A 23,114-nucleotide genomic window follows, 5' to 3' on the forward strand; every position below is an offset into this window, starting at 1 on the left:
ATGATTTATCTGTTTGTTTATTTATCATATTTTTACACCGCCCAAAACTGATGCGAGTTGTACTCCAACAACAGCTAGGGAAACAAGACTGGGGACATACACACACCCCCAATTAAGATTAAATTATTTCCAACTACATCTCTGAGCGCGAAATTAAACACCGACGAAACAAAGATAGTGGATATGACAAAAGAGGCAACTGTAGCAGGGTTTGATCATTTTATTCAGCCCTGGAAAAGGAAAAGATCCATGACCTTCTGGGAGAGAGTTTTGTGATCTGCCCTGGGGTAAGAAATCCCATAAAAAGAAGACAGAGCATGTTGTAGCTGAAAATATTGGCACTCTATTTGCCGCCAAGTGTGTATGTGGGGATAGGCACATGTGCACCTGTACATGCCCCTGCAAGTCACAGAAGCCAGGGTTGCCAACAGCTCCTTTTTCGCAGCGGAGTCCCTTATTTCAGCCCCGAACTGTCACGGGATGCCATTTGTCCCTTATATTTTTCAGCGCATGGGAAGAACCTAGGGCCCAGCTTTATGAGCTGGTCTATGACCACAATAAACTATCTACCTACCTTGATGCACAGGGGAATATTTAATCGTGCATCCCAGCTGAATGACAGGATCCGGTACACTCACCAGATGGGGTGGAGTGGGGTGGGGGAACATTCCCAAAGATGCCGGTGGGGGGGGGGAGCTACAAATCTTGATGAACATAGTTGTGGGCAGAGCGAAAGAGCAGCATTTCGGCAACGCACCTCTGCGTGAAATGCGACCTTCTAAGGGAAGGAAGCTGAAAGGCAAAAGGAGAGGGAAGCAAAAGGGCTTTTGAAGCCTTGGCATCAATCGTCTGCATCAACACCCCCAGGCAAGGTGACGGGGCTCTTGAGCTAAAGGCAAGATGGAACAGTGGATTCTCCGCTCCAGCTGGTGGGCCCTGAACTGGCCTTATATGGGGACAGTGATGCCGCGGAGAGGGTTGATCAGGCCGAACTAGCTCTGTGCAAAGCAAGGATCCGCAGACAGCACAACGAATCAGCAGCGTGTGGGGTGGAGGAAGCCGACAGGGGAGATTTCCTTCCTCTCACATCATAGAGGAATTCAAGGGCCTCCCGGGCAATAGATTTAGAGCAGGCCAAAAGGAAGGACCTTTTTGCAGAACGCAACATGGACTTGCGGAACTCCTGGCCACAAGATGCGGCAGCAGCTGCAGGGGGAAGGGATTAGTTGATTTGTCTCATTCCAGTGCGGGAAACGGGACGCAGGGTGGGATGGACCTTTGGCTCGATCCAACGGGGCTCCGCCAGAGACGCCTACTCCGCGGGGAGGCAGCCCTCACCGCCGGGCGGACGCTCCCCCCCGCCACAACTTGGTGGGCTCCTGGCCGTCGGGCTCCTTGCCCTGGGCCTGCAGCATGGCCGGGCTGGGCAGGACGACGGGCAAGGTGTTGGAGCCCCGCTCATGCCAGCACATGTCCACGATGGGGAAGAGCTTGCCCTGGAACTCGGCCTGGAAGGTGTAGAGGGGCACCAGTTCGTCGGGGCTGTCGGCGTTGTAGAAGGTCAGCTCACCCTTCTCGTAGTGCAGGTAGAGGCCGATGCGCTGCGGGCGGCCCGAGACGGGCAGCACCACCCGGGGGCTGCCGAAGGCCTCGTAGACCTTGCCCTCCTTCAGGCCGATGAGCCACACGCCCTGCTCGGGGCTCTTGCTCAGCTTGCCCTTGCGGCTGACCGTGCCCTTGGCCAGGCCCAGGCGCCAGTGGCTCTTGGGCCCCACGATGACCTCCCAGTAGTGCTTGCCCCAGGAGAAGCCCTTGCTGGCCAGGACGCAGTTGCTGTAGTCCAAGCGCTCCGAGTTGCTGTCACGCCGCTGGAACAGCAGCCGGCACTGCACCACCGTGTTGCCCTTGGACAGCTCCAGCATGGGGTGGGCGCTTCCTGGGTCCAGCTGCAGCGCCTCCGGGGCTACGGGAGGGGAGCAAGTCGAGAGGCGGGTTACCTTCCCCCCTGGAGGACAGCGGAGAGGCAGGCGAGCGCTCCTGTGCGACAGCTACGGGCGGCAGGGCCTGGCTAACTGGGCAATGAGGCACCTTGTCAAAGTGGCGGTTCGCTGTCTGTAGCAGGCGGAGAGCCGCTGGCCCTATCCGTCCCCCAGCACCGCATCCCCTCCAGCGGCTGTCGCTGGGGTCTATCTGAGGTTTCTTTTTTAGACTGTGAGCTCTTCGGGGACAGAGGGCCATTTTTATTTCTATCTACACAAGCCACTTTGGGGACTTTTTGTTGAAAAGCGGGGTATAAATATTTGTCGTATTCATATTTAACCGAATACAAGGCAACTCTGAATTTAAGACAACCCCCTGATTCCCAACACGAAAGAACTTGGGAGGGAAACGGAGCCACGGATTCAGGTAAATACAGTATATATCAATTAAGAAATGGTTTATAAAAATTCGGTCTATTGAGTTAGGAACGTAAGAACAGCCTTACAGGATCAGGCCTATCTAGTCCAGCATCCTGTTTCACCCAGTGGCCCACCAAATGCCTCTGAGAAGCCCACAGGCAAGAGGGGAGGGCTTGCCTCTCTCCTGCTGTTGCTCCCCTGCAACTGGGATTGAGAGGCATCTAGCCTCTGAGGCTGGAGGTGGCCTATAGCCACCAGACTAGTAGCCACTGATAGACCTGTCCTCCATGAATGTGTCTAAGCCCCTTTTAAAGCCATCCAAGCTGGTGGACGGCTTGAAACATTTAAAATTAAATGCTTACAATCAACCTGTTAATGGATCAAGTTCCCTCTTTGTTGAAGTCCAGCTATACACCTGATCAAAATATTTTGTTTTATGGTTGATGGGAATTTTCCCCTGGCCCTGTATAGAATGTGGCATTGATCCAACCCATGATCCCTTCCTCTTTAAAGGTCATCTGTACACGGTATGAGTAATACCATACCGTGGTATTATAAAGAACTCCCATTCTTTATTTGTATGCTGCCAAATATATGGATGAGGAGGCAGGGAAACTAAAATATCAATGACTCCCCTTCGCAAACAGAAACATTGATCAGGTGGATAACTGGACTTCAACAAAGAGGGAACTTTAGCCATTAACAGGTTGGTTTTAAGCATTTAATTTTAAATTAAAGGGCTACTAATGGCTATTAGCCCGGATAGCTGCATTATTTTCAACAGGATCCGAGGGGGCATGATACCCTTGGATGCCAGGTGCTAGGCGGTGGTTGCCCCCTTTCCCAGCCCACTTGTGGACCAGTAACAAGGGCTCTCCTCAGCCCCTAAGCAACCCGTCAGACCTTCTTTGGAAAGATGTGCCAGGCTAACCTCTGTACATGCCCTTTAAATACACTTCCCTGTCCAGAATTGCATCACAGTTCAATTACTCTGGAGGGCAGGCCTAGGACCAGTCGATCGGAGTTACAAGGGGACAGATTTTAGGCTAAACGTTCGAAGAAATTTCCAGCCTGTAAGAGCTGTTAGACCAGGGCTGCTCCGCCCTCCTGCAGATGTGGGCCCACAACTCCCATAATCCCTGGCTATTGGCCACTGTGGCTTGGGGATTATGGGAGCTGTAGTCCAAAAACCGCTGGGGGAGGGCCAAAAAGTTGAGCAGGCCTGTGTGAGACAGTGGAACAGACTGCCCCATGAAGGGTCTTTAAAGAGGTAACCCTAACCCTACACTGAGCAGGGGGTTGGTCTATGACCTCCAACTCTAACACTCAATAACACACTTACAGCTCTAACATGCCAATGCGTCCTCAGCGATATGTCCACTGCAGAGGGGAGGGAGGAAGGTGAAGACCTGCCTCCTCTGCTCCCGATTGGCTGGCTATGCACTGAAGCTCAGCAGACCCCGCCCGCACACCTTAACTATCACTCTATCCATCACTCTAACACTTAAAAGCTTGCATGTGAAATGGTTCTCGGGGGGCTCGTGCCCACCTCCTCCCCAAATGGCACCCCTACCTGGGAGGACTTTGCGTAGCAGACGCTTCCACACCATCATTTTGATGTCATCCTGATGGAAGTCAGGCTTAAAGGAGACAGCACTGAACGTAACATCCGCCGAACGCTGGTGGGGCAGCTCGGACCTAGGGAGATTTTTTTTTTTAATCAATTGTTTCCTCCAAAGCCTGATTCGGATGCTCTGTTGTGTGCACAGATATGTGTGTGTGTGTGTGTGTGTGTGTGTGTGTGTGTGTGTGTGTGTGGCTGTACCTGTGTCCATTTTAAGAGTGAAGCTGGATACAGGCTCTTCAAATGCAGGGTACAGATAGGAAGTATACTTCTGTACCTGCATTCAGCATAACATGTGAATGACTGTACCTGGGTACAAGTGTTGAAAGTAATGTGTGTATGAAAAGGCCAGAAGCTGAATCACTGACAGCTTCATCATCATGGAGAAGGGCCCAAGCCCAATCAGCTTCACCTACACCACAGGGTTGCTGTGAGGATCAAAAGGACCACGTACACATCTTTGAGCTCCGTGGAGGAAGAGGGTGATATACAACGCAATGAATACATAGCACTATAAATGCAATAAAAATCCAACTGAGTCTGATAGCAATGCAATCGATAGAAAGAATGGGATATAAAAATGATGAATAAATAGAAGTCCACGTACCTGGATGGAAGAGACCCGTATTTCTGCAACACGCAAGAAATGTAGAAACGCAGTATTAGGAACATAGGAAGCTGCCATATACTGAGTCAGACCATTGGCCTATCTAGTTCAGTATTGTCTACCCAGGCTGGCAGCAGCTTCTCCACGGTTGCAGGCAGGAATTTCTCCAGCCCTGTTTGGAGATGCCGCCAGGGAGGGAATCCAGTACCTTCTGCCTGCAAGCAGGCAGGCGCTCTTCCCAGAGCGGCCACATTACCCCTGCGGGGAATAGCTCACAGCATAGGTGTAACTATAGGGGGGCACGTGCCCCGGGCGCCACTTGGCAGGGGGGGCCAAAAAGGGCCCCCGCCGATTTGCCGGAAAAAAATCTTTTTTTGCTTTTTTGAGGCTTTTTTTTTTTTTTGCAGAGCAGTCCCCCTCCCCCGGTCCCGGCGCACCCCCCCATTGGCATTGCTCATCCAGCACTGGGCGCCACAGCGTCTTCGTAGTCCAGGTCTCTAACTCTCACTCCCCGGCGCACCCCGCCACCCCGCCACCAGTCGCGCATGCATCGAGAGGAGGACACGCACCAGAGCAAACTTCCTGAACAACTCCTTCTTCTGAACAACTTCCTGAACGCCCGAACCAGTTCCCCTTTTTGCTCATTCAAGTCCTTCCTCCCCTATAATCTAACCACGTTTTAACTGAAAAGGTTCAGGGAGGGGGAGATGGGGGGATGTGGAACCTTGGGTTCCACATCCCCCCATCTCTCCCTTCCTGGACTTTTTCACTATGTAATGCAAGCTAATTTAATTATATGTCATCATCAAAATGGATTAGCTGTTTCAGCCCATCAGGAAAGTCTAAACCTCCACCGATTTAATTATCCAGACTGAAAATCAGATGAACAGAGAATGTTTTAATGAAAGGTGGTATATAAATTTAACAATAAGTAAAACTATCATTAGGAGCAATTAGCGATTACTTAAAACATTGGTGCTGCCAAGCAATTTGTAAATAAAACTAGAAGCCCTTTGAAAATAAGCTGGAATTAATTGTAGGTTGGGCAGGGGGTGAAAGTATATACTTCTAAACATTTATTGTTAAATTTATATACCACCTTTCATTAAAAATAACCCCAAAGTGGTTTGGTTTTAGCAATAGCAATAGCAATAGCAATAGCACTTACATTTATATACCGCTCTATAGCTGGAAGCTCTCTAAGCGGTTTACAATGATTTAGCATATTGCCCCCAACATTCTGGGTACTCATTTTACCGACCTCGGAAGGATGGAAGGCTGAGTCAACCTTGAGCCCCTGGTCAGGATCGAACTTGTAACCTTCTGGTTACAGGGCGGCAGTTTTACCACTGCGCCACCAGGGGCTCTTTTAGTCATGGATTTTAATTTTAATTGCTCTTTTTGTCAATGTGATGAAGATTAGTTAAATCTGAGTGGTCTTAAGCAACCAATGTTGCATCTGAAATGCCATTTCATTTTTTATTGTCCTAAATACTCTCCAACCAATTTAAATAGCAAAGGTGTATATTATCGCTTTATTCAATTGCAGGGAATCTCAAAAAAGCAGGATTTGCAACTAAGGCAGTGCATATCTTCTCTAAAATGGCCCTTTTATAGTTTTTCTAACTTTGAAATCGTAACATAAAACAAAGCATAAAAGCATAAATGCTTCCCCCTCCATTTGAAACCTTTTCTGGTGTAAATAGCGCACGGTTTTGGAAAAGGGGAGTCTTTCTTTAACAGCGGGAGAATAAGGAGTCTTTAGCACTATCACCCTAGTCCCTTGAATTACTTTGGAGTCCTTGGTTTTCGTTTTGTTAAAATACAGTCAATCACAAGGGAAAGTCAGGAACAGAACCAGGGCGTGAGGGAGGAGCATCATAATCATAATAATCATCATTGCATCATAATTCTGATGTTTGAGATACAAGCCAACTTCACAGGGTTGTTGTGAGGAAAAACCTAAGTATAATGTAGTATATATCATCATTGCATCATAATTCTGATGTTTGAGATACAAGCCAACTTCACAGGGTTGTTGCAAGGAAAAACCTAAGTGCATTTTGAAATTTTTGGTAATTTTTATTTTTTTTAATTTTTAAAATAAAAGTTTTCTGAAACATGTGTGTCAGTAAGATGTATGTTGGGGGGGGCGGCGGGGGGGACGTGGCAGGGGTGGGTGGGCGCAATTTCAGGGCTTGCCCCGGGTGCCGTTTTCCCTAGTTACGCCTCTGGCTCACAGTGCTCACACATGGAGTCTCCCATTCATATGCAAGCCACAAAGGCCTCGCCAGAGTGTCTGGGGCCAGCCCTAGCCTCTCCCGGTACATAAGAATACAAGAGGGGGGTGATGGGAGTTGTAGTCCAACACCAGCTGGGGTCCCAGGGCTGGGAACCCCTCTCTAAGTCACTGAGCTGCAGGTGATGGGGGTCCCTGTGGGGAGGCCTGCTCTCCCTGCTTCTTCCATTTGCCATCCCCTCTCATAAGGACAGTCTTGCTGGATCCGGCCCAAGGCCCATCTAATCCAGCCTCCCATTCTGCACAGTGGCCATCTGGGGGAAACCAGGTGCCCCTGAGAAGCCCACAGGCAAGAGGTGAAAGGCCTGCCCCCTCTCCTGCTGTTGCTCCCCTGCAACTGGGATTCGGAGGCAGCCTCGAGCCAGCAGGATGAGCAGCCATCGACAGACCCACCCTCCAGGCATTTAGCTGGGCCCTGCAGAAAGCCACCCGAGCTGGTGGCCATCATGACGCCCTGTGGCGGCAAGCAGGCAGGCCTACCCGGATGAAATCCAGGTGGCCTTCGTTGTTGAGCTTCTCCAGGGACCTCTCGAGCTCCTTCAGCTTCTGCAGGGTGTCCCTCGTCTGCTTCAGCTGGGCCTCGAGGGAGGCCAGGAGGTGGGCCGCTTCCCTCTCGACCCGCTCCAGCAACTGGGCCTTCTCCTCGTCCACGTACCTGTGCAGCTCTTGGAACTGCTTCCGGATCACCCACTTGAAGACATCCGACTCGTTCTGAAAGGGACAGGGCGTGGCAGTCACCGCAGCCTGCTTCGAGGCGGGGTTCACAGGACGCTGCCTCACAGAGTCAGACCCCTGCACTGGCTAGCCCAGTGTCACCTGCTCTGGCTGGCAGCGGCTCTCCAAGGCCTTGGGTTCAAAAGGCTGCCACCTGGGCTCCTTTTAACTGGAGAGGCTAGGATTGGGCCTGAGACATTTGGCATGCAAGGCAGGTGCTCCAAGACAAAGCACTCCAGGTCTGTCTACTCAGATAAATACATACGTACATAAATACTCACTCACTCAGGCTGGCAGCAGCAGTAGCAGCAGCTCTGTCGTCTCTCTTTCCCAGTCCTGTTACCCTTTGACGGGGACTTTCTGCCGCCGATGGAGTCAGACCCTTGCTCCGTTTCGCCCAGCGTGGTCTGCTCTGAACAGCAGCAGCCCCTCCCCAAGGTCTCAGGCTCACCAGACATTTGCTGCGTGAAATTCTTCCGACCCAAAGGAGGGCCTCTACCCCTAAACTCTGGCCCTTGCTAAAGCTCGGCCCTCCTGCAGATGTCAGCCTACAACTCCCACAACCCCTGGCTCTTGGCCACTGTGGCTGGGGAGTGTGGGAGTTGTAGCCCAAAAACAGCTGGCGAGGGGCCAAAGTTGAGCAGGCCTGGTCTAAAGGAACATAATACAGCCACCTTGCTGAAGCGAAGCAGGTCCAAGTGTGCTCAGTGCCTGGATGGATGAGAGCATCCACTTTACCTGCAGAAGGTCCCAGGTTCCCTCCTTGGCAGCATCTCCCGGTCGGGCTGGGAGAGACTCCTGCCAGCAACCCTGGAGAAGCCGCTGCCAGTCCGTGTAGACAAGACTGAGCTCCAGGAACCAAGGGTCTGACTCAGTAGACAGCAGCTTCCAGTGTTCCTGGCCCTGGCCTCTGCCTTCCGGGACTGCTTTCCCGATGAGCAAAGGGTCACCTGCCTGAGCTTTGAAGCCACAGCGACTAGTGGAGGACACAGTGCCCTTGACAGCAAGATTAGGCGGTTTAAAAATACCCCCAGCCAGAGGTGGCAATCAGGCAAGGTCAATATTGACGGTGCTTTGAAAAGACCGAGCCGGGGAGGCGGCAGCTCTGTGGTGCCTTCATTACAAGATCCATGGCTGAGAAAACGACTATCAGCAACACTTATCAGGAAGGAGACACACACACACAGAGAGAGAGAGAGAGAGAGAGAGAGAGAGAGAGAGAGAGAGAGAGAGAGGTTTTTGCTCCCACGCATGTATGACTCGAACCGGGGTGGGGTGCAACCGATGCGGCAGGAGATTCGAGACAGACAAGAAGTCCCGCCTTCCCTGCCGCAGCAAGTTATTCACCCTCGGAACTCACCGCAAGGCGGGTTCGGTTGTTCATCAGCTTGCTGGCGTGCTCGTCCACGCTCTTCTTGTGGCGCTGCACCTCGGTCAACACCACGGAGAGCTCCTCCTACGGCGAGAAATGCGTTAGTCCATGGACCAGCTGGGGTGGCTAGTACTTTCGCAGGGGGTGGGTGCCCATGGTCATCGGGGGCAAAGTCCACACCCCTAGAGCGGAAAGAGGGGAAGTCGCCTTCCAAGACTTCCCACTTCCAGGATGTTCACATGCTTTTCTTGCCTTGGCCTGCAGCTGGCAACTTCGCCGCAGTGTTTCAAAAGCTTTGAAGGGTTTTCAAAAACACAAAACGCGGCGATCATAAGAGGCTATCAATGTTGTCGGAGGAATGGAGATGAAAAATCGGCAAGCGTGTCCTCCTCGCTTCCCCGTCCCTGCCTGGAGATGCTGCCAGGGAGTAACCCTATCTCGCTCAGTATTGCCTACTCTGACTGGCAGCGGCTCTCCAAGTTTTCTGGCGGGAGTCTTTCTCAGCCCGACCAGGAGCTGCTGCCAGGGTTTGATCCTGGGACCTTCTGCCTGCAAAGCAGTTGAGCAACCACCTCCCCAATGGGAATATCTGACAGCACTCACATTTAGTCCCCCATCCAAATGCAAACCAAGGCAGGCCCTGCTTAGCAAGGGGGCCATCCAGCTCTCCTCGCCAGCGGCTCACCTTGCTACCCATCCCTGGGGAACGCTCCGCACTCCCCACCCAGACACCTGCCTTCATCTGGCTGTAGACGGTGGAGACGGGCACGACCTTGTGCTGCTGGTGTGTGCCGATGGTGCCGCAGAGACCACAGATCACTTCCCGGTCCTGCTGGCAGAAGAGGCTGAGCGGGTTGTGGTGGTCGGGGCAGGCCTCCGCACCGGACTCCGCGTCGCCGGCGGTGTGCAGGGCCTCGATGATGCGGGCCAGGCTGACGTTGGGCGGGGAGCTGCCGCAGTCCACGGCCTGCCGGCAGACGGGGCAGAGGAACGGGCTCTCCAGGCTGCCCGAGAGGGACACCACGCAGGCCTTGCAGTAGGAGTGCCCTCACTGGAGCATCAGAGGCTCCTTGAAAACCTCCAGGCAGATGGGGCAGAGCAGCTGGTCCTCCAGCTGGTCAATGCTCATCTTCTGAGCCATCTTGGCTGCCCGTGGTGGTTCAGGGGCCCCCAGAAGTGGACGCGGCCCGGGGAGCAGGAGCACAGCCCTGCCTTGTTTCTCCTGGCGGACGGATCCCCTGCAGAACCGCTAAGACAGAAAGCCAGAGAGAAGCGGTAACAGAAAGCAGCAGCGCCGCAAGGAGATGCGCCGCAAGGAGATCGTGCCTCTGAGTATGTGCAGAGCGGGAAAAGGACTCACTAAGGGCTGGGGGCATAGGGACAGGTCTCTGACCGAGTCAGATTCTGGGCCCTCTAGCAGTTATTGACATACCAGTAGTGTTCCCTCTAAGGCGTGTGCACATGTGCGCGCTCACAAGGTTTTTGGATGTCTGCTCAGTTCATTTCAGATCCCGCTCAGGTGGAATCAGGAAGGCCCCACTTTGAATGCATAGGCACACACACACTGCCTTGATACTGCCGCCCAGAGCAAAACTCAGTCTGCACTCAGATGGAACAAATTAGAGATAAGACACCTCTATCCGGCTGCTTTCTGATTTTCATTCACCTCCAAACACAGAAACATAGGAAGCTGCCATATACTGAGTCAGGCCATTGGTCTATCTAGCTCAGTATTGTCTACCCAGACTGGCAGCAGCTTCTCCAAGGTTGCAGGCAGGAGTCTCCCCCAGGCCTACCTGGAGATGCTGCCAGGAACTGAACCGGGGACCTACTGCGTGCTGAGCGCATGCCCTACCATGAAGCTACAGCCCCTTCCCCAAGGAAGCTGCTGCCTACTGAGTCAGACCATTGGTCCGCTGCGTGCCATATTGTTCACACTGACTGGCAGCAGCTCTCCAGAGATCCAGGTGGGGGTCTTCCCCAACCCTACCTGGAGATGCTGCCAGGGAGTGAGCCTGCATCTTTCAGCATGCAGAGCAGATGCTTCTCTACTGAGCTATTGCCCTTCTCAAAGGTACAGCCGTTACTACCCTGACTTAGGACTCATTCAGAGCTCTGTCTCTTGCCTCTCCACTATACCAGCAGGAAGCCACAGTCAGCAATGCGATGCCAATTCCTTCTGGTCACACAGAACCACTTGATGGGTAACAGAGACCTCCAGCTCGAATGGCCCTTCCTCCTATGTGTTTTGCAGAAGCCTCACAACACTATCCCAAAGACCAAAGGGCTTACCTTCTCCCACGGCTGGGCTCTGTTCCTGCCTTTCTAGGGTCGCCTTCCCCTCTGGCAGTCACAGCACTTAAAGAAAAAGCGATTGCAAATGAATCCTAACGTCGCTCAGATTGTGTGTGCGGGTCGGGGTCCCTGAAGTGGCAGGCACCAAGAAACGTCGAAGATCAGGAGTGAAGAGAAAACCCCTCACCACATTCAGTGCATCCAAAGGGGAGCCTCAGTGGTGGGCATTCCTCTTTCCGTCACTTTGCGGAGAGAGTCCAAGGAGGCAGCTAGCATCTGAGTAGGGCTTCACTTTCCTCACACGCCAATCCTCAGAGCTCGTAAGAGGCAACTCCAAGCCACATGGCCGATTCTGTCCGGTGTGCCCATGGAAAATCAGATGTAAACACACACACCCCGTATCACGTGTGTGCCCTTTAGCTGGAGATTTCACCTTGAAGATGAGAGTCCCTCTCTCCACCATAAGCATATAGGGACATAGGAAGCTGCCATATACTGAGTCAGACCCTTGCTTCATCTATCTCAGTACTGTCTACCCAGACTGGCAGCGGCTTCTCCGAGGTTGGAGGCAGGAATCTCTCTCAGCCCTATCTTGGAGATGTTGCCAGGTAGAGAACTTGAAACCTTCTGCTCTTCCCAGAGTGGCTCCATCCCCTGAGAGGAATATCTTCCAGTGCTCACACTTCTAGTCTCCCATCCAAATGCAAACCAGGGTGGACCCTGCTTATCAAAGGGGACAAGTCATGCTTGCTACCACAAGAGCAGCTCTCTTCTCCAGACCAGCTCTCCACATGTTGTTATTAATATTGTTACTCTCTGTTTTTACCTCACCCAATGTAAGCTGTGGTCCAGCAGTTTGAGTAACCCTGTCTCAGCTTACAGGCAGATTTTTCTAGGTTGAGTCTCAGCTGTAGAGTTATACTCACCCGTCTCTCCTGCAAACTCCTGCATGGTACTCGGGGAGACCTGAGTTCAAATCCCCATTCAGACATTAAGCTCACTGGGTGACTCTGGGCCAGTCACCTTTCTCTCAGCCTAACCTACCTCACAGGGTTGTTGTGAAGATAATGTGTACTGGGCTCTGTGGAGGAAAGGAGGGGCGGATAGAAATACAAAAATAAAATAAAAATAAGTGGGTCTGTCATTTCCATTTACCATTGTGTCTGTCGCCCACTCACCCAGGTTGGAGAGAACCTCTTAGGGCGCCTCACAATCTGTTCTGGATTTTATGCTTTTACTGCTTACTTCCCTCCATTGTGAAAACGGTCTGTTTCCTGTCCTTCAGCCAGTTACCACTCCACAAATGAACCTGTCCTCTTATCCCATGACTGCTAAGTTTGCTCAAGAGCCTTTGATGGGGAACTTTGCCAAAAGCTTGTGGCAAGTCCAAGAATACTTGGTCAACCGGATCACCTTTATCCACACACCTGCTGACACTCTGGGTTCAAAAGAAAAAGAAGAACGCAGAGAGGAAATCCTAACCATTAACACAATACTGTATATGAATATTGCATTTTAAAAATGCTCTCCTCCTCAGGTTATTTTTAGAGCACAAAGAGAGTTCATTATAATTCCTACAGGTTAGAGAAACAAGCTGTACCCTTGCAGAAGCCATGCTGGTTCTCCTTCAGCAAGGGCGTTCTTCTATATGTTTAGCAACTTTTCACCTTGAGTATGCTTTCCATCAGTTTACCTGTCACAGACTTTAAGCTAACCGGTTTGTAATTTCCCGGATTTGCCCAGGATCCCTTTTCAAAAATAGGTGTTACACTGGCTACTTTCCGGTCCTCCGATACAGAGCCTGGTTTTTTGCTAGGAGATCAGCAACTTGAGTTCTTGACGAATTCTGGGCTGGATGCCATCTGGACCTACACAATTTGTTACTTTTTAATGATTCAGGAGAACTTAGCTCTAGAAATCAAGGATGGTGGGTGGGTACACAAACCTCGTTCGATTTCCCACCAACCCATTCCTTCCATAACCTGACAGCCCCTAACCCGGGGGGGCGCAAACTTTGGCACCCAGATGTTGGACTATAAGACCCATTATCCATTGTGGCTAGGGATGATGGGAGTTGTAGGCTAGCAATATATGGGGGACTCATGGTTGAGATCCCTCATCCATACCAGGCAAAGCACACTCACCTCCTGCTCTTACTTCCCCACCTTTATTAAACTGCAACTGAAAAAGCAGCAGCTTAATATAATTTCTTTAAAAAGAGAAAGAAAGAAAAAAAAACCACAAAGAAAATCTTAACCATTAACACGACATATGAATATTACATTTTAAAAACCTCCTCCGTGGGTTATTTTCTGCAGAGCACAAAAAGAGTTCATTAAAATTAGACCAAGTCTCAGAAAACGCCTCGCCTTTCCCTCTCCGCCAGATTGAAACCAGTTCAAATAGCATAGTTCTAATAAAGAGCCCAAGTTGTTGATCCAAAGGAGGCTTGTCTTTCCAGCGCTGCATAACAACCCTCATTTCAGCAACTCAGAGAATCCATAATTCTTGTTGTCAGGATAAATGCCACATCCTAGTTGTACGCAAAAGAGCAGGAACATCGTTAACCGGCAATCTTATGAACTAAGCGCCTTCCCAACTTGTGGGGAAAGGGTTCTGCACATGGGCAGAGGCACTCTTACCTCACAGGTTCCAGTGCTAAAAAGCACTGCAATGTTGTTGCTTTTTTGCAGGCAGAGGAGAAACCTTTTGGGTTTATGCAGTGTGTTGTGTGTGAGTTTTTTGGGGGGTGGGGGCTGCTGAGAGGGGCTTTAGGAATGAGGCAAACATCTGGGAATTCCTGTTAGAGGGAACACTGACTGACAGGAATCCCCAGATGTTGACTGCCACTCCCAGCATCCCCAGCCAAAGGCCATTGCAACAGGGGATGCTGGGAGTGGTAGTTAACATCTGGGAACGCTCTCAGGACTACGACTCCCATCACGCCCCGCAGCCCCGAGACACCCCGCGCGCCGCGGTGCACGCTGGGATTTGAAGTCTCCCTCTTGGACTCCTTTCCCTACCAAGTTTTCCTCACCCAGGCTCCATGGCGCGGCACCGGGATAAAACGAGTGATCAAGCAGCGCAGATGCTGAGGCTCCTGGTCTCCTTGCATCTCCAAATCCCATGGCGGCGACTACTACTACAACCCGCTTGGCCCGCCGGCCTAGTCGCCTGCGTCGTTACCAAGGCGACGAGGACTCACCCCGCCCTCCCGCGGGCCGTAGCGGCCATTCTGGGTGTGGGACACTCCTGAGACGGCGCGCTTCCTTGCCGGGCACGAAGGGGCGTGACCAGAAGCGAGCATGCGCAGCGCTCTCCAACTAGTCCCCGCGTGCGCACGCGCAGCTCCGCCTGCCAGAAATACGCGCATGCGCCCTGCCGCTCTCGCGTCCTCCCCAGCCAGCCAGCTAACGTGCGGCGGTGGAAAAGGAGCCGCGATGCGGGCGCAGCAGAAACGGGCGAGCGGCGGGCCGGGGCTGTACTGGGCGGCCGCCTCGGTCCTGGCCGGCCTGGAGCGCCGGGAGGGCGCCCTCAAGACCCTCGTCTACGGGAGCCGCTTCCAGGCTACTTTGCACAACTTTGCCTGCAAAGACATGATCCGAGAGGCTGCGGAGAAGCATAGTTGGGTTTTGAGTGGCGTCTGAGTCCAGATTCAGGAGGTGCGAGGAGTTTGGGGCACAGATCCTGCAAGGGATTGCTCCCACTAACCCGTAGCCATCTTCTCCCCCTTTCCCAGAGCCCTCGGCTGCTCTACGCCCTCGTTTCGGAGACCCTCCGCTATTCCTCTGTACTGGACTCCATCATGGACACTTCGGGCTTGCTGCGTGCCGAGAAGAAGTTACAGCCACAGCTGGCCAAGGTGAGCCAGCGCTAGGGGGCAGCCGTGCCCTCTCCCCACCTCACTTCGGAGCCAGATTCTCCAAAACCTCCAGTAGCATCTACAGCGGTGTTTGCTCGGACCAGGATTCCCAGATGGTGTGGACTACTACTCCCAGAATCCCCCAGCGGCCATGGCTTTTGCTTGGGGACTCCGCTGAGGCCTCCCTCCTCAGTGCTAGTCCACGAGGCCTCTGTGATCCTGTTGAGCGCTGGCGAGCTTTCCACGGTGGAGCCGGGGCTCGCTCACGCCGCTCCCCCTTGTGTCTCTCCAGGTGCTGGTACACGACTTGCTCTTCGGCAAGGGGCTGCGGGGTGGAGGGCACGGCAGGGTCCTGGTGCTGAAGCACCGGGTCAGGCTACAGGCCGAGCTTGCCCGCCTGAAGGTCCAGAGGAAGGTCAGCTCCAATGAAGATCTGCTCCCACCAGCCGGAGGGGCTGACCAAGGTGTGTGCCGTTCTGCCGCCGCAGGAAACCCAAGACTTGGGGAGAACCTTTTGTGATGAAAGGCAGATTCTCCAGGCTCTCTGGATCGGTGATCTGCAGTGTATTTCGAGCGGGGTTTTTTTTTAGGGTGGGGGGAGATGCAGCCTGCAACTCTGGCTGGTTTCCAGAGAGAGTCGTCCAAAAAGTGGCAGGGAGGCAGCCACTCTGCGCACACACCCCTTGCCGGCAATGCTCTTGCTCTGATGAGGAAAGTGGGTAATGCGGCAGCCTCAAGGCAGGGTTTGTAGGCGAGCACCGGCCTTTTCTTGGCAACCAAGAGCCAAATCCTTGCCTTTGCAGCCCCTCAGCTGCCCCGCTACGTCCGCGTGAACTCCCTGAAGACGTCCGTGGATAACGTGGTGGATTACTTCAAACGCCTGGGCTACTCCTACCAGGGCAAGGCAGCCAGGTGAGTGAGGCCTGGCTCATATCCTGCTGGAAGTCGGGGAACAGGCCCAGGTGCGGGCGTCCTTGGCCTTTCCTGCCAGGCTTTTCCACTTGGGCATGGAGGCCATCTTCAGCCCCCCGTATCCTCTTCCTCAGCATGGAGGAAGCCAGCGTCTTGTCGGACAAGCAATTCCTGTTGGACCCCCACCTCCCAGAACTGCTGATCTTCCCTCCGCAGACGGACCTCCACAAGGACCAGCTCTACACAGCTGGGCACATCATTTTGCAGGACAAGGTGAGTGTTGCTGACACAGAGCAGAGCTGGAGAGCTTGTGAGAAAGGAGCGACGAGAGTTCAGGAGCAGGCAGGATTTCTCGAGCTGCTGCTGCTCTAAGGACATAATGGCAGCCCTGCTGGATCAGGCCCAAGGAGGCCCATCTAGTCCAGCATCCTGTTTCTTGAAGTGGCCCACCAGATGCCTCTGGGAAGCCCATAAACAAGAGGTGATGGCACACCCTCTCTCCTGCTGTTGCTCCCCTGCAACTGGGATTCGGAGGCATCTTGCATCGGAGGATGGAGGTGACCCGATGCCTCTTCAGCTGCGGCTTCTGAGCTATTTCCAGCCATGGTGGTGTCTTCTCTGCAAAGGCTAGAGAGGAGTCCTTTCACAGACGTTTAGGGCTGGAGTGGATTTTGGGGTATTGGTCTGTGCAACTGGGTGGGGACAGAAGAGCTGGCTTTGACCACGAGGGTCATCATGGTATTTTACAGAGCGCTCAACATGAACTGGACGTTCCTGAAGCATTTCTGTTCTTTCTATTACCATGAATATCTATGTACCACTTTCCAACAAAGGTTCTTGACTGTTTACGCAGAGAGATATTGTAGTTACCTGAACAGAAGACAACTCAATTTAAGCTCACCCCCTTCAAAATATAGGTTTGACCTGTATTTACCCAAACATTTGTTGGCCAGAGACTGAAAAAGCTTGAATTACCCAAAAGGAAGAGGACTCTGAATTTAAGGACAACCCTTACTTTCTATCAAAATATTTGCAGAAACCTTACTCTTGGATCCACATAAATACAGTAATAAAAATGGCTTCCTGACCGCAAAGGTCACGCAGTCTAAAAAGAAGCACAAGGCAGACACCAGCAACAGCCATGCAACATGCAAATGTCAACTTTTGCAGGAGGGAGGGCATGCCCTTACCTCTGGCCTGTGGGCTTCTCAGGCAGGCACTTCTCAGACACTGTGGGAAACCGGATGCTGGATGAGAGGGACCATGGGCCTGATCCAGCAGGGCTGCTCTTCTTTTCATAACTTCCTACCAGACTGCTTTCCTGCAAAGACCGAATTGCACTCGCTCTTCCAGGAGTGAAGCAGTGGGCAGGAAGAACCAGTCCCGGTCAAAACGTGCCTTTGCTGCCTTGAGAACCCGCTGGTGAGGCCGGGGCAGTACTGGCACCTGAGTAACCGTTCTCTCCCTTGTAGGCCAGCTGCCTCCCTGCCTTTCTCTTGGACCCTGCTCCAGGGTCCCACGTGATTGATGCCTGTGCTGCCCCTGGAAACAAGACCAGTCACGTGGCTGCTATCCTGAAGAACAAGGGGTGAGAGAGAGAACATGAGCGGGGGCGGGAGAAAAGAGTTGGGCAGGAGAGGTTGTGCACTCTGCACAGCCAGCCCAGGTGGGGTGGTGATCACAGTCCCTCTGCCTTCCCTCTGAGAAGGCACTGGCCAGCATAATCTCCGGGGGGGGGAGAAGCCTCTTCTGGGGTCTTCAGCCCAGTAACAGGTGCATCGCAGATCCCCCTTGGATCCGTCTGGATCCTTGAGGGTCCCTGCCTGTTCAGAGAGGAAACAGGTGCTAATCTGTGTCAAGACCTTTCCACCCCCCACTCCATCTCCTTGAGGTCTGGTCGGAGATCAGCTCTGGAGAAATTCAGCTGCCAAAGGGTCTGGGGTGGGGAGGTGGGGAAAACAGGCCTCGCTTTGCTGAGCAGAAGCCATGCCCAGCGGAGTAAAGGAAAAGGAGGCGGATTCTTCCAGGAGTCTGTATAGAACCTTCTGCTTTTCCCAAAGCAGCCCCTTCCCCTAAGGCAGGCCTGCTCAACCTAGGCCCCTCCAGCTGTTTTTGGACTACAACTCCCATAATCCCCAGTCACCGTGGCCAATAGCCAGGCATTATGGGAGTTGTAGGCCAACTTCTTCAGGGGGGCCAAAGTTGAGCAGCCTTGTCCTAAAGGGAACATCTTCAAGTGCTCCCACATATAGTCTCCCATTCAAATGCAAACCAGGGCAGACCCTGCTTAGCAAAGGGGGCAGCCCATGCTTGCTACCACAAGACTGGCTCTCCTCCCGCTGGGCGCTCTCCACCTACCTGCTGGGCTGCTCTGTTTCGTTGAAAGTGGCATCCACTGTCCCCTGTGCATGACAGCTTCTGTCCTTTCCGAACACAGCCAGATCTTTGCCTTCGACCTCGACGCCAAACGTCTGGCCACAATGAGCACCATGTTGGTAAGGGCAGGGGCCACCTGCTACCGGCTGGCCCATCAGGACTTCTTGGCCACAGATCCCGGTGACCCCAAGTACAGCAGCGTGCGATTCATCCTTCTGGACCCTTCATGCAGCGGCTCAGGTGAACGGGGAGAGAGAGACGACTTGCTGCCATGTAGATCCTCCAAGTCTTGAGTTACCATAAGCAGATTTGGGATTGGGGGAGGCATCTCAACAAAGCAGTATTCTCCTCCTGGCTGGTCTTCAGGGGGACAAGCACCAGAGAGTGGAATCTGCCCATGGTCAAGGGTGGAGAAATGTTGGCTCCGTTGATCAGCCAGACAAAGTATTTTACTCGTCAAGCTGTGTTGGTACATTGCTCATCAAGTGGACTTTTTTCACGCGTCAGGCATCATTTTTCACTCATCACAGACTAGTAAGATTTCTGTGGGCCCTGTCCATGGTAGTGCTGAGGATGGGAGGTAGTTCCCTCTGATGCAGCTTTATCCAGGAAGAGATGTTGGTAGCTGGGTTGGGAGAGCACATCGCTTACCTAAATATGCTTTTATGTATTTGTCAAATGTGTACACTGCCCCAAACGTTTGTCACTGGGCGGTTGACAATCACATAAAACAAGTTGGAACATATCTTAAAAATTTAGACAATCTAAAAATCAAAACAGATCAAAACTTAAAAAGCTGAGAAGGCTTGGGGGAAGAGGTGGGTTTTCAAGTGCTTTTAAACAATTGTTGCTTTCTAAAAATGGATTTGGTGTTGAATTTCCTGGGAGGCCACTGTACATCTTTGTTTCTCCCAGCTGGCTTTCAGTGTCCAGAATGGACCATAGGAAACCGGTTAGGGTTAGGGTTAGGGTTAGGAAACCGCCTGCTACAGAGTCAGACCACTGGTCTACCTAGCTCAGTTTTGTACACACTGAGTGGCAGCAGCACTCCAGGGTTTCAGGCAGAGATCTCTCCCAGCCCGACCTGGAGATGCTGCCAGGGACTGAACCTGGGACTTTCTGCATGCAAGGAGCAGATTCTCTTCCACTGAGCTGGGGCGCTATCCCTTAAGGGGCACCTCTCACAGTTCTCTCGCATGCAATCACCCATCCAAATGGAAACCAAGGCAACCCCTGCTTAGTAGAGGGGGCTCTTGGTACTCAGAAGACCAGCTCGCCATCTGCAAACCCTGCCTCGATCTGTTCCAGGAATGGTCAGCCGGCGGAGGAGGGCCCCCCGCTGCCCGAGCGGCTGCAGGCGCTGGCGGGGTTCCAGTGGAAGATGCTGGCGCACGCCCTGAGGTTCCCCGCCCTCCAGCGCTTGGTCTACTCCACCTGCTCGGTGCACCGGGAGGAGAACGAGGATGTGGTGCGAGAGGCGCTGCAGGGACATGGAAAGGACTTCAGGTAGGGGGGCCGGCAGGCAGGCAGGAGGATGCTCTCTGGGCTCAAAGAGGAGCTTGTTGGAGGGTGCGGGCAAGAGGTGGTCATTGAGCATCCAAGAGGCAGAATCTGAAGCTTGGTTCCGGTTCAGAGTCCATAAACCATGCCCACAGGTGTTGGCCAGCGGTACCCCCTCCGGGGACAGATGCTCATAGTGGCTTTTGGCAAGGCCTAGTACTGAGTCCCGCTAGAGATGGGGAATAGGCGATTGCATTGTTATACCTACGGGTTTCCTTCTTTTTCCCTGCCTCCCAACAACTGGGGTCAGAGTGCAATCCGTTTTGCACAGAGCCAAGGGTAACAATTGTTGTACTCTTTCTAGAGATGTGTCCGAAGCTGTTGGGCGTCCTATTCCTAGAATGCCGAATCGCTTTGGAACCCCCATGTTCAAACGCGGGGATGGGGGTTCCTTTAAGCCATGGGAAGGGTTCTTCTGCCTCCTCCGGTGCTGCTGTAACAACCGTCGGGGCGGGGCGGCTGTATTCCCTCTTGCTTCCCCCGGTCAGCATAATATTGGAAGTGATGCACATTTCTGGTACCGTGCTGAGCAGAGCGGCAAGAAGGAATACAGCCGCCCCACACCAGTGGAGGTAAGAGCACCCTCCCCCTGCCTTAAAGGAGCCCCCACCCACCTCCCGGGTGTGCACACCCCGTAACTCTTTCCAGGGAGGAACCTTCGGAGGACCTTCCTGCCAAGTTTCTCGCGTGGGGAACTTTTCAAAGCTTTCAAAACCCAACGACAAATGTGGCCTCTGCAGGCTCAATGGTCAGGAGAATCAAAGCAGGAGAACATACGGAAAGCTGGGAGTCTGGCAGTGTCATCGCCTCTCTTCCGTCTCCAAGGCTGCAGACCAAAACCGCAAGAGAATGCCTCCTCACTGCTGGTACTGAGAGCATCCTGTCTGGCTCGCGTGCTGTAACTACTAAAATAAGAGTCAAGACTGTGGTAAAAGTCCCTAGAGCAAGACTGCTCAACTTAGCCCCCCCACCAGCTGTTTTTGGACTGCAACTCCCATAATCCCCAGCCACAGTGGCCCATAGCCAGGGATTATGGGAGTTGTAGGCCAACATCTGCAGGAGGGCCAGAGTTTATCAGCCCTGGTCTAGAGTATCGAGGCAGGCAGGCCGGTGTCTGGAGGGAGCTTCCCCACTTAAGGATGACTCTTTCAGCCTAACCTACCTCGCAGGGTTGTTGTGAGGACAAACCACCATGTACTCTGGGCTCCTTGGAGGAAGAGTGCAATATAAATGGAATAATAATAATATTAAGGATGTCCCCTTGTCGTCTTTCCCTTGAAGGCTGGTCAAAGCCCTGCCCTGCTGGACCCATCGTGGCTTCGCCACGTTCGCCGAGGCCACGTGCTGCATCCGCGCATCTCCGAAAGAAACACTGACTAACGGGTTCTTTGTGGCAGTCCTGGAGAGGCGGCCCCCGGAAGGAGCCCAGGGGACCAGGTGAGTGAGGGGGCAAATCCCTTGGCCGCCCTACAGCAGCAGGGGGGCCCGAGAGCGCCGAGAAGCCTACGGAACCAGGAAGAGGCCTGGCTGCAGAATTCCACTCACACCAATACCGTCTGTATCCGCATACAAGACGACTGGGAATTTAAAACAAGCGCCTTAGAAATAGGTTAGGGACAGAGGAAGCTGCCATATACTGAGTCAGACCCCTGGTCTATCTAGCTAGTCTTGTCTACACAGACTGGCAGCAGCTTCTCCAAGGTTGCAGGCGGGAGTCTCTCCCAGGCCCATCTGGGAGATGCTGCCAGTTAGGGAACTTGGAACCTGAGATGCTCTTTCTCAGAGCAGCCCCCATCCTGAGGGGAATATTTTCCAGTGCTCACACATGGAAATCTCCCATTCAGGTGCAAATCAGGACAGACCCTGCTTAGCAAAGGGGACGATTCATGCTTGACTAACAAAGAAGAAGGTTGCCGGTTCAAATCCCCACTGGTGTGTTTCCCAGACTATGGGAAACACCTCTATCGGGCAGCAGTGAGATAGGAAGATGCTGAAAGGCATCATCTCATACTCCGTGGGAGGAGGCAATGGTAAACCCCTCCTGAATGCTACCCAATACAACCACAAGGCTTTGTGGGCACCAGGAGTCGAAATCGACTTGATGGCACACTTTACCTTTAAAAGACCAGCTCTCCTTCCAAGAAGAGTTAAATACAGAGTATACCAATACTGGCCCGAAATGGACTCTGAATTTAAGCTGACCCCGATTTCTATCAAAGAACTTGGAGGAAAACCTAGCCTTGGATTCAGGTAAATAGTAACTTCATTCTGTAAGGACTGGTAGCCTGGAAGTTTAGAAAGACATAAAAAAGTAGGGGGGGACTTATCTCCTCCTCCCCCACCACCTGTTTTAAGGGCCTCAGTCAGTTATTTAAGAACTGCTTGCAGAAAAATTAGGTGGCAGATAATTTTTTAAAGGGGATGAAGTCTGACTATGGGTCTGAGAACGGATGGGGGTGCCTAGCTTAGAGGCCATGTTTTATTTACCTAATTTCAAGCCTACGGCGAGCTACCCTCCTGGAATTAAACACCCCCACAAGCAGCAAGTCAAACCCAATGATGCTGTGGGGCCAGAAGCAGCCCAGATATTTTCCAATTAACCGGGGTGGTTTTGTTTGTTTTTCTTCCAGTCCCACACCTGCACCCCCCAGCATTGGCAGCCGTGTAGGATCAGACACCCCTCCTGCACGCAAGAGGAGGAAAAAGAAAAAAACGCTCCAAGAGGCCGTGAAGAAGTGATGGATCCTAGTAAGAAGTCAGCACGGCAGTCTCTGGGAGTTTGCAGCAGGAGAGGACTGCAGTGCCCAGTGGGCAGGGCTTGTATTCGTTTGGAGGTGAAATAAAGAGTTTAAAGTTTAGGGTGTTTTGTGCTCTCTTCCACAGCACCAGGGATGGGCTGGTTTTATCTTTTTGCACCACAACTAGAAAACAGCGTTGGCTGTCAGGAGCAGCCTGCAAGTGTGTGGCGAACGCCTCAGAGCTGCCATATACCGAGTCAGACCTTTGGCCCATCTAGCTCAGTATTGTCTACACTAACCGGCAGCAGCACCCAAGGTTTCAGGCAGGAGTCCATCCCACCCCTGCCTGGATTGGC

At 52.7% G+C, this 23,114-nt stretch overlaps 2 protein-coding genes across 2 annotated transcripts; one reads left to right on the top strand and one right to left on the bottom strand.

The window, feature by feature from the left end:
* Positions 1-205: 205 nt before the first annotated feature.
* Positions 206-14,748, bottom strand: TRIM50 (tripartite motif containing 50). Its single transcript, XM_053274688.1, is given in 7 exon segments — positions 206-1,963; positions 3,973-4,097; positions 4,631-4,653; positions 7,410-7,640; positions 9,004-9,099; positions 9,752-10,264; positions 14,348-14,748. Coding segments are annotated over 7 exon segments (1,695 nt in total). The 5' UTR covers positions 14,426-14,748; the 3' UTR covers positions 206-1,334.
* Positions 14,667-22,878, top strand: NSUN5 (NOP2/Sun RNA methyltransferase 5). Its single transcript, XM_053275310.1, has 10 exons — positions 14,667-14,876; positions 15,050-15,172; positions 15,465-15,636; positions 15,976-16,084; positions 16,219-16,357; positions 17,557-17,672; positions 18,522-18,700; positions 19,648-19,966; positions 21,302-21,457; positions 22,651-22,878. The coding sequence occupies exons 1-10, from the start codon at positions 14,682-14,684 to the stop codon at positions 22,757-22,759; spliced, it is 1,617 nt and encodes a 538-aa protein (XP_053131285.1). The 5' UTR covers positions 14,667-14,681; the 3' UTR covers positions 22,760-22,878.
* Positions 22,879-23,114: the final 236 nt, after the last annotated feature.

This window comes from Hemicordylus capensis, chromosome 12 (assembly GCF_027244095.1).
Source record: "Hemicordylus capensis ecotype Gifberg chromosome 12, rHemCap1.1.pri, whole genome shotgun sequence".
Classification (NCBI taxonomy): Eukaryota; Metazoa; Chordata; class Lepidosauria; order Squamata; family Cordylidae; genus Hemicordylus; species Hemicordylus capensis.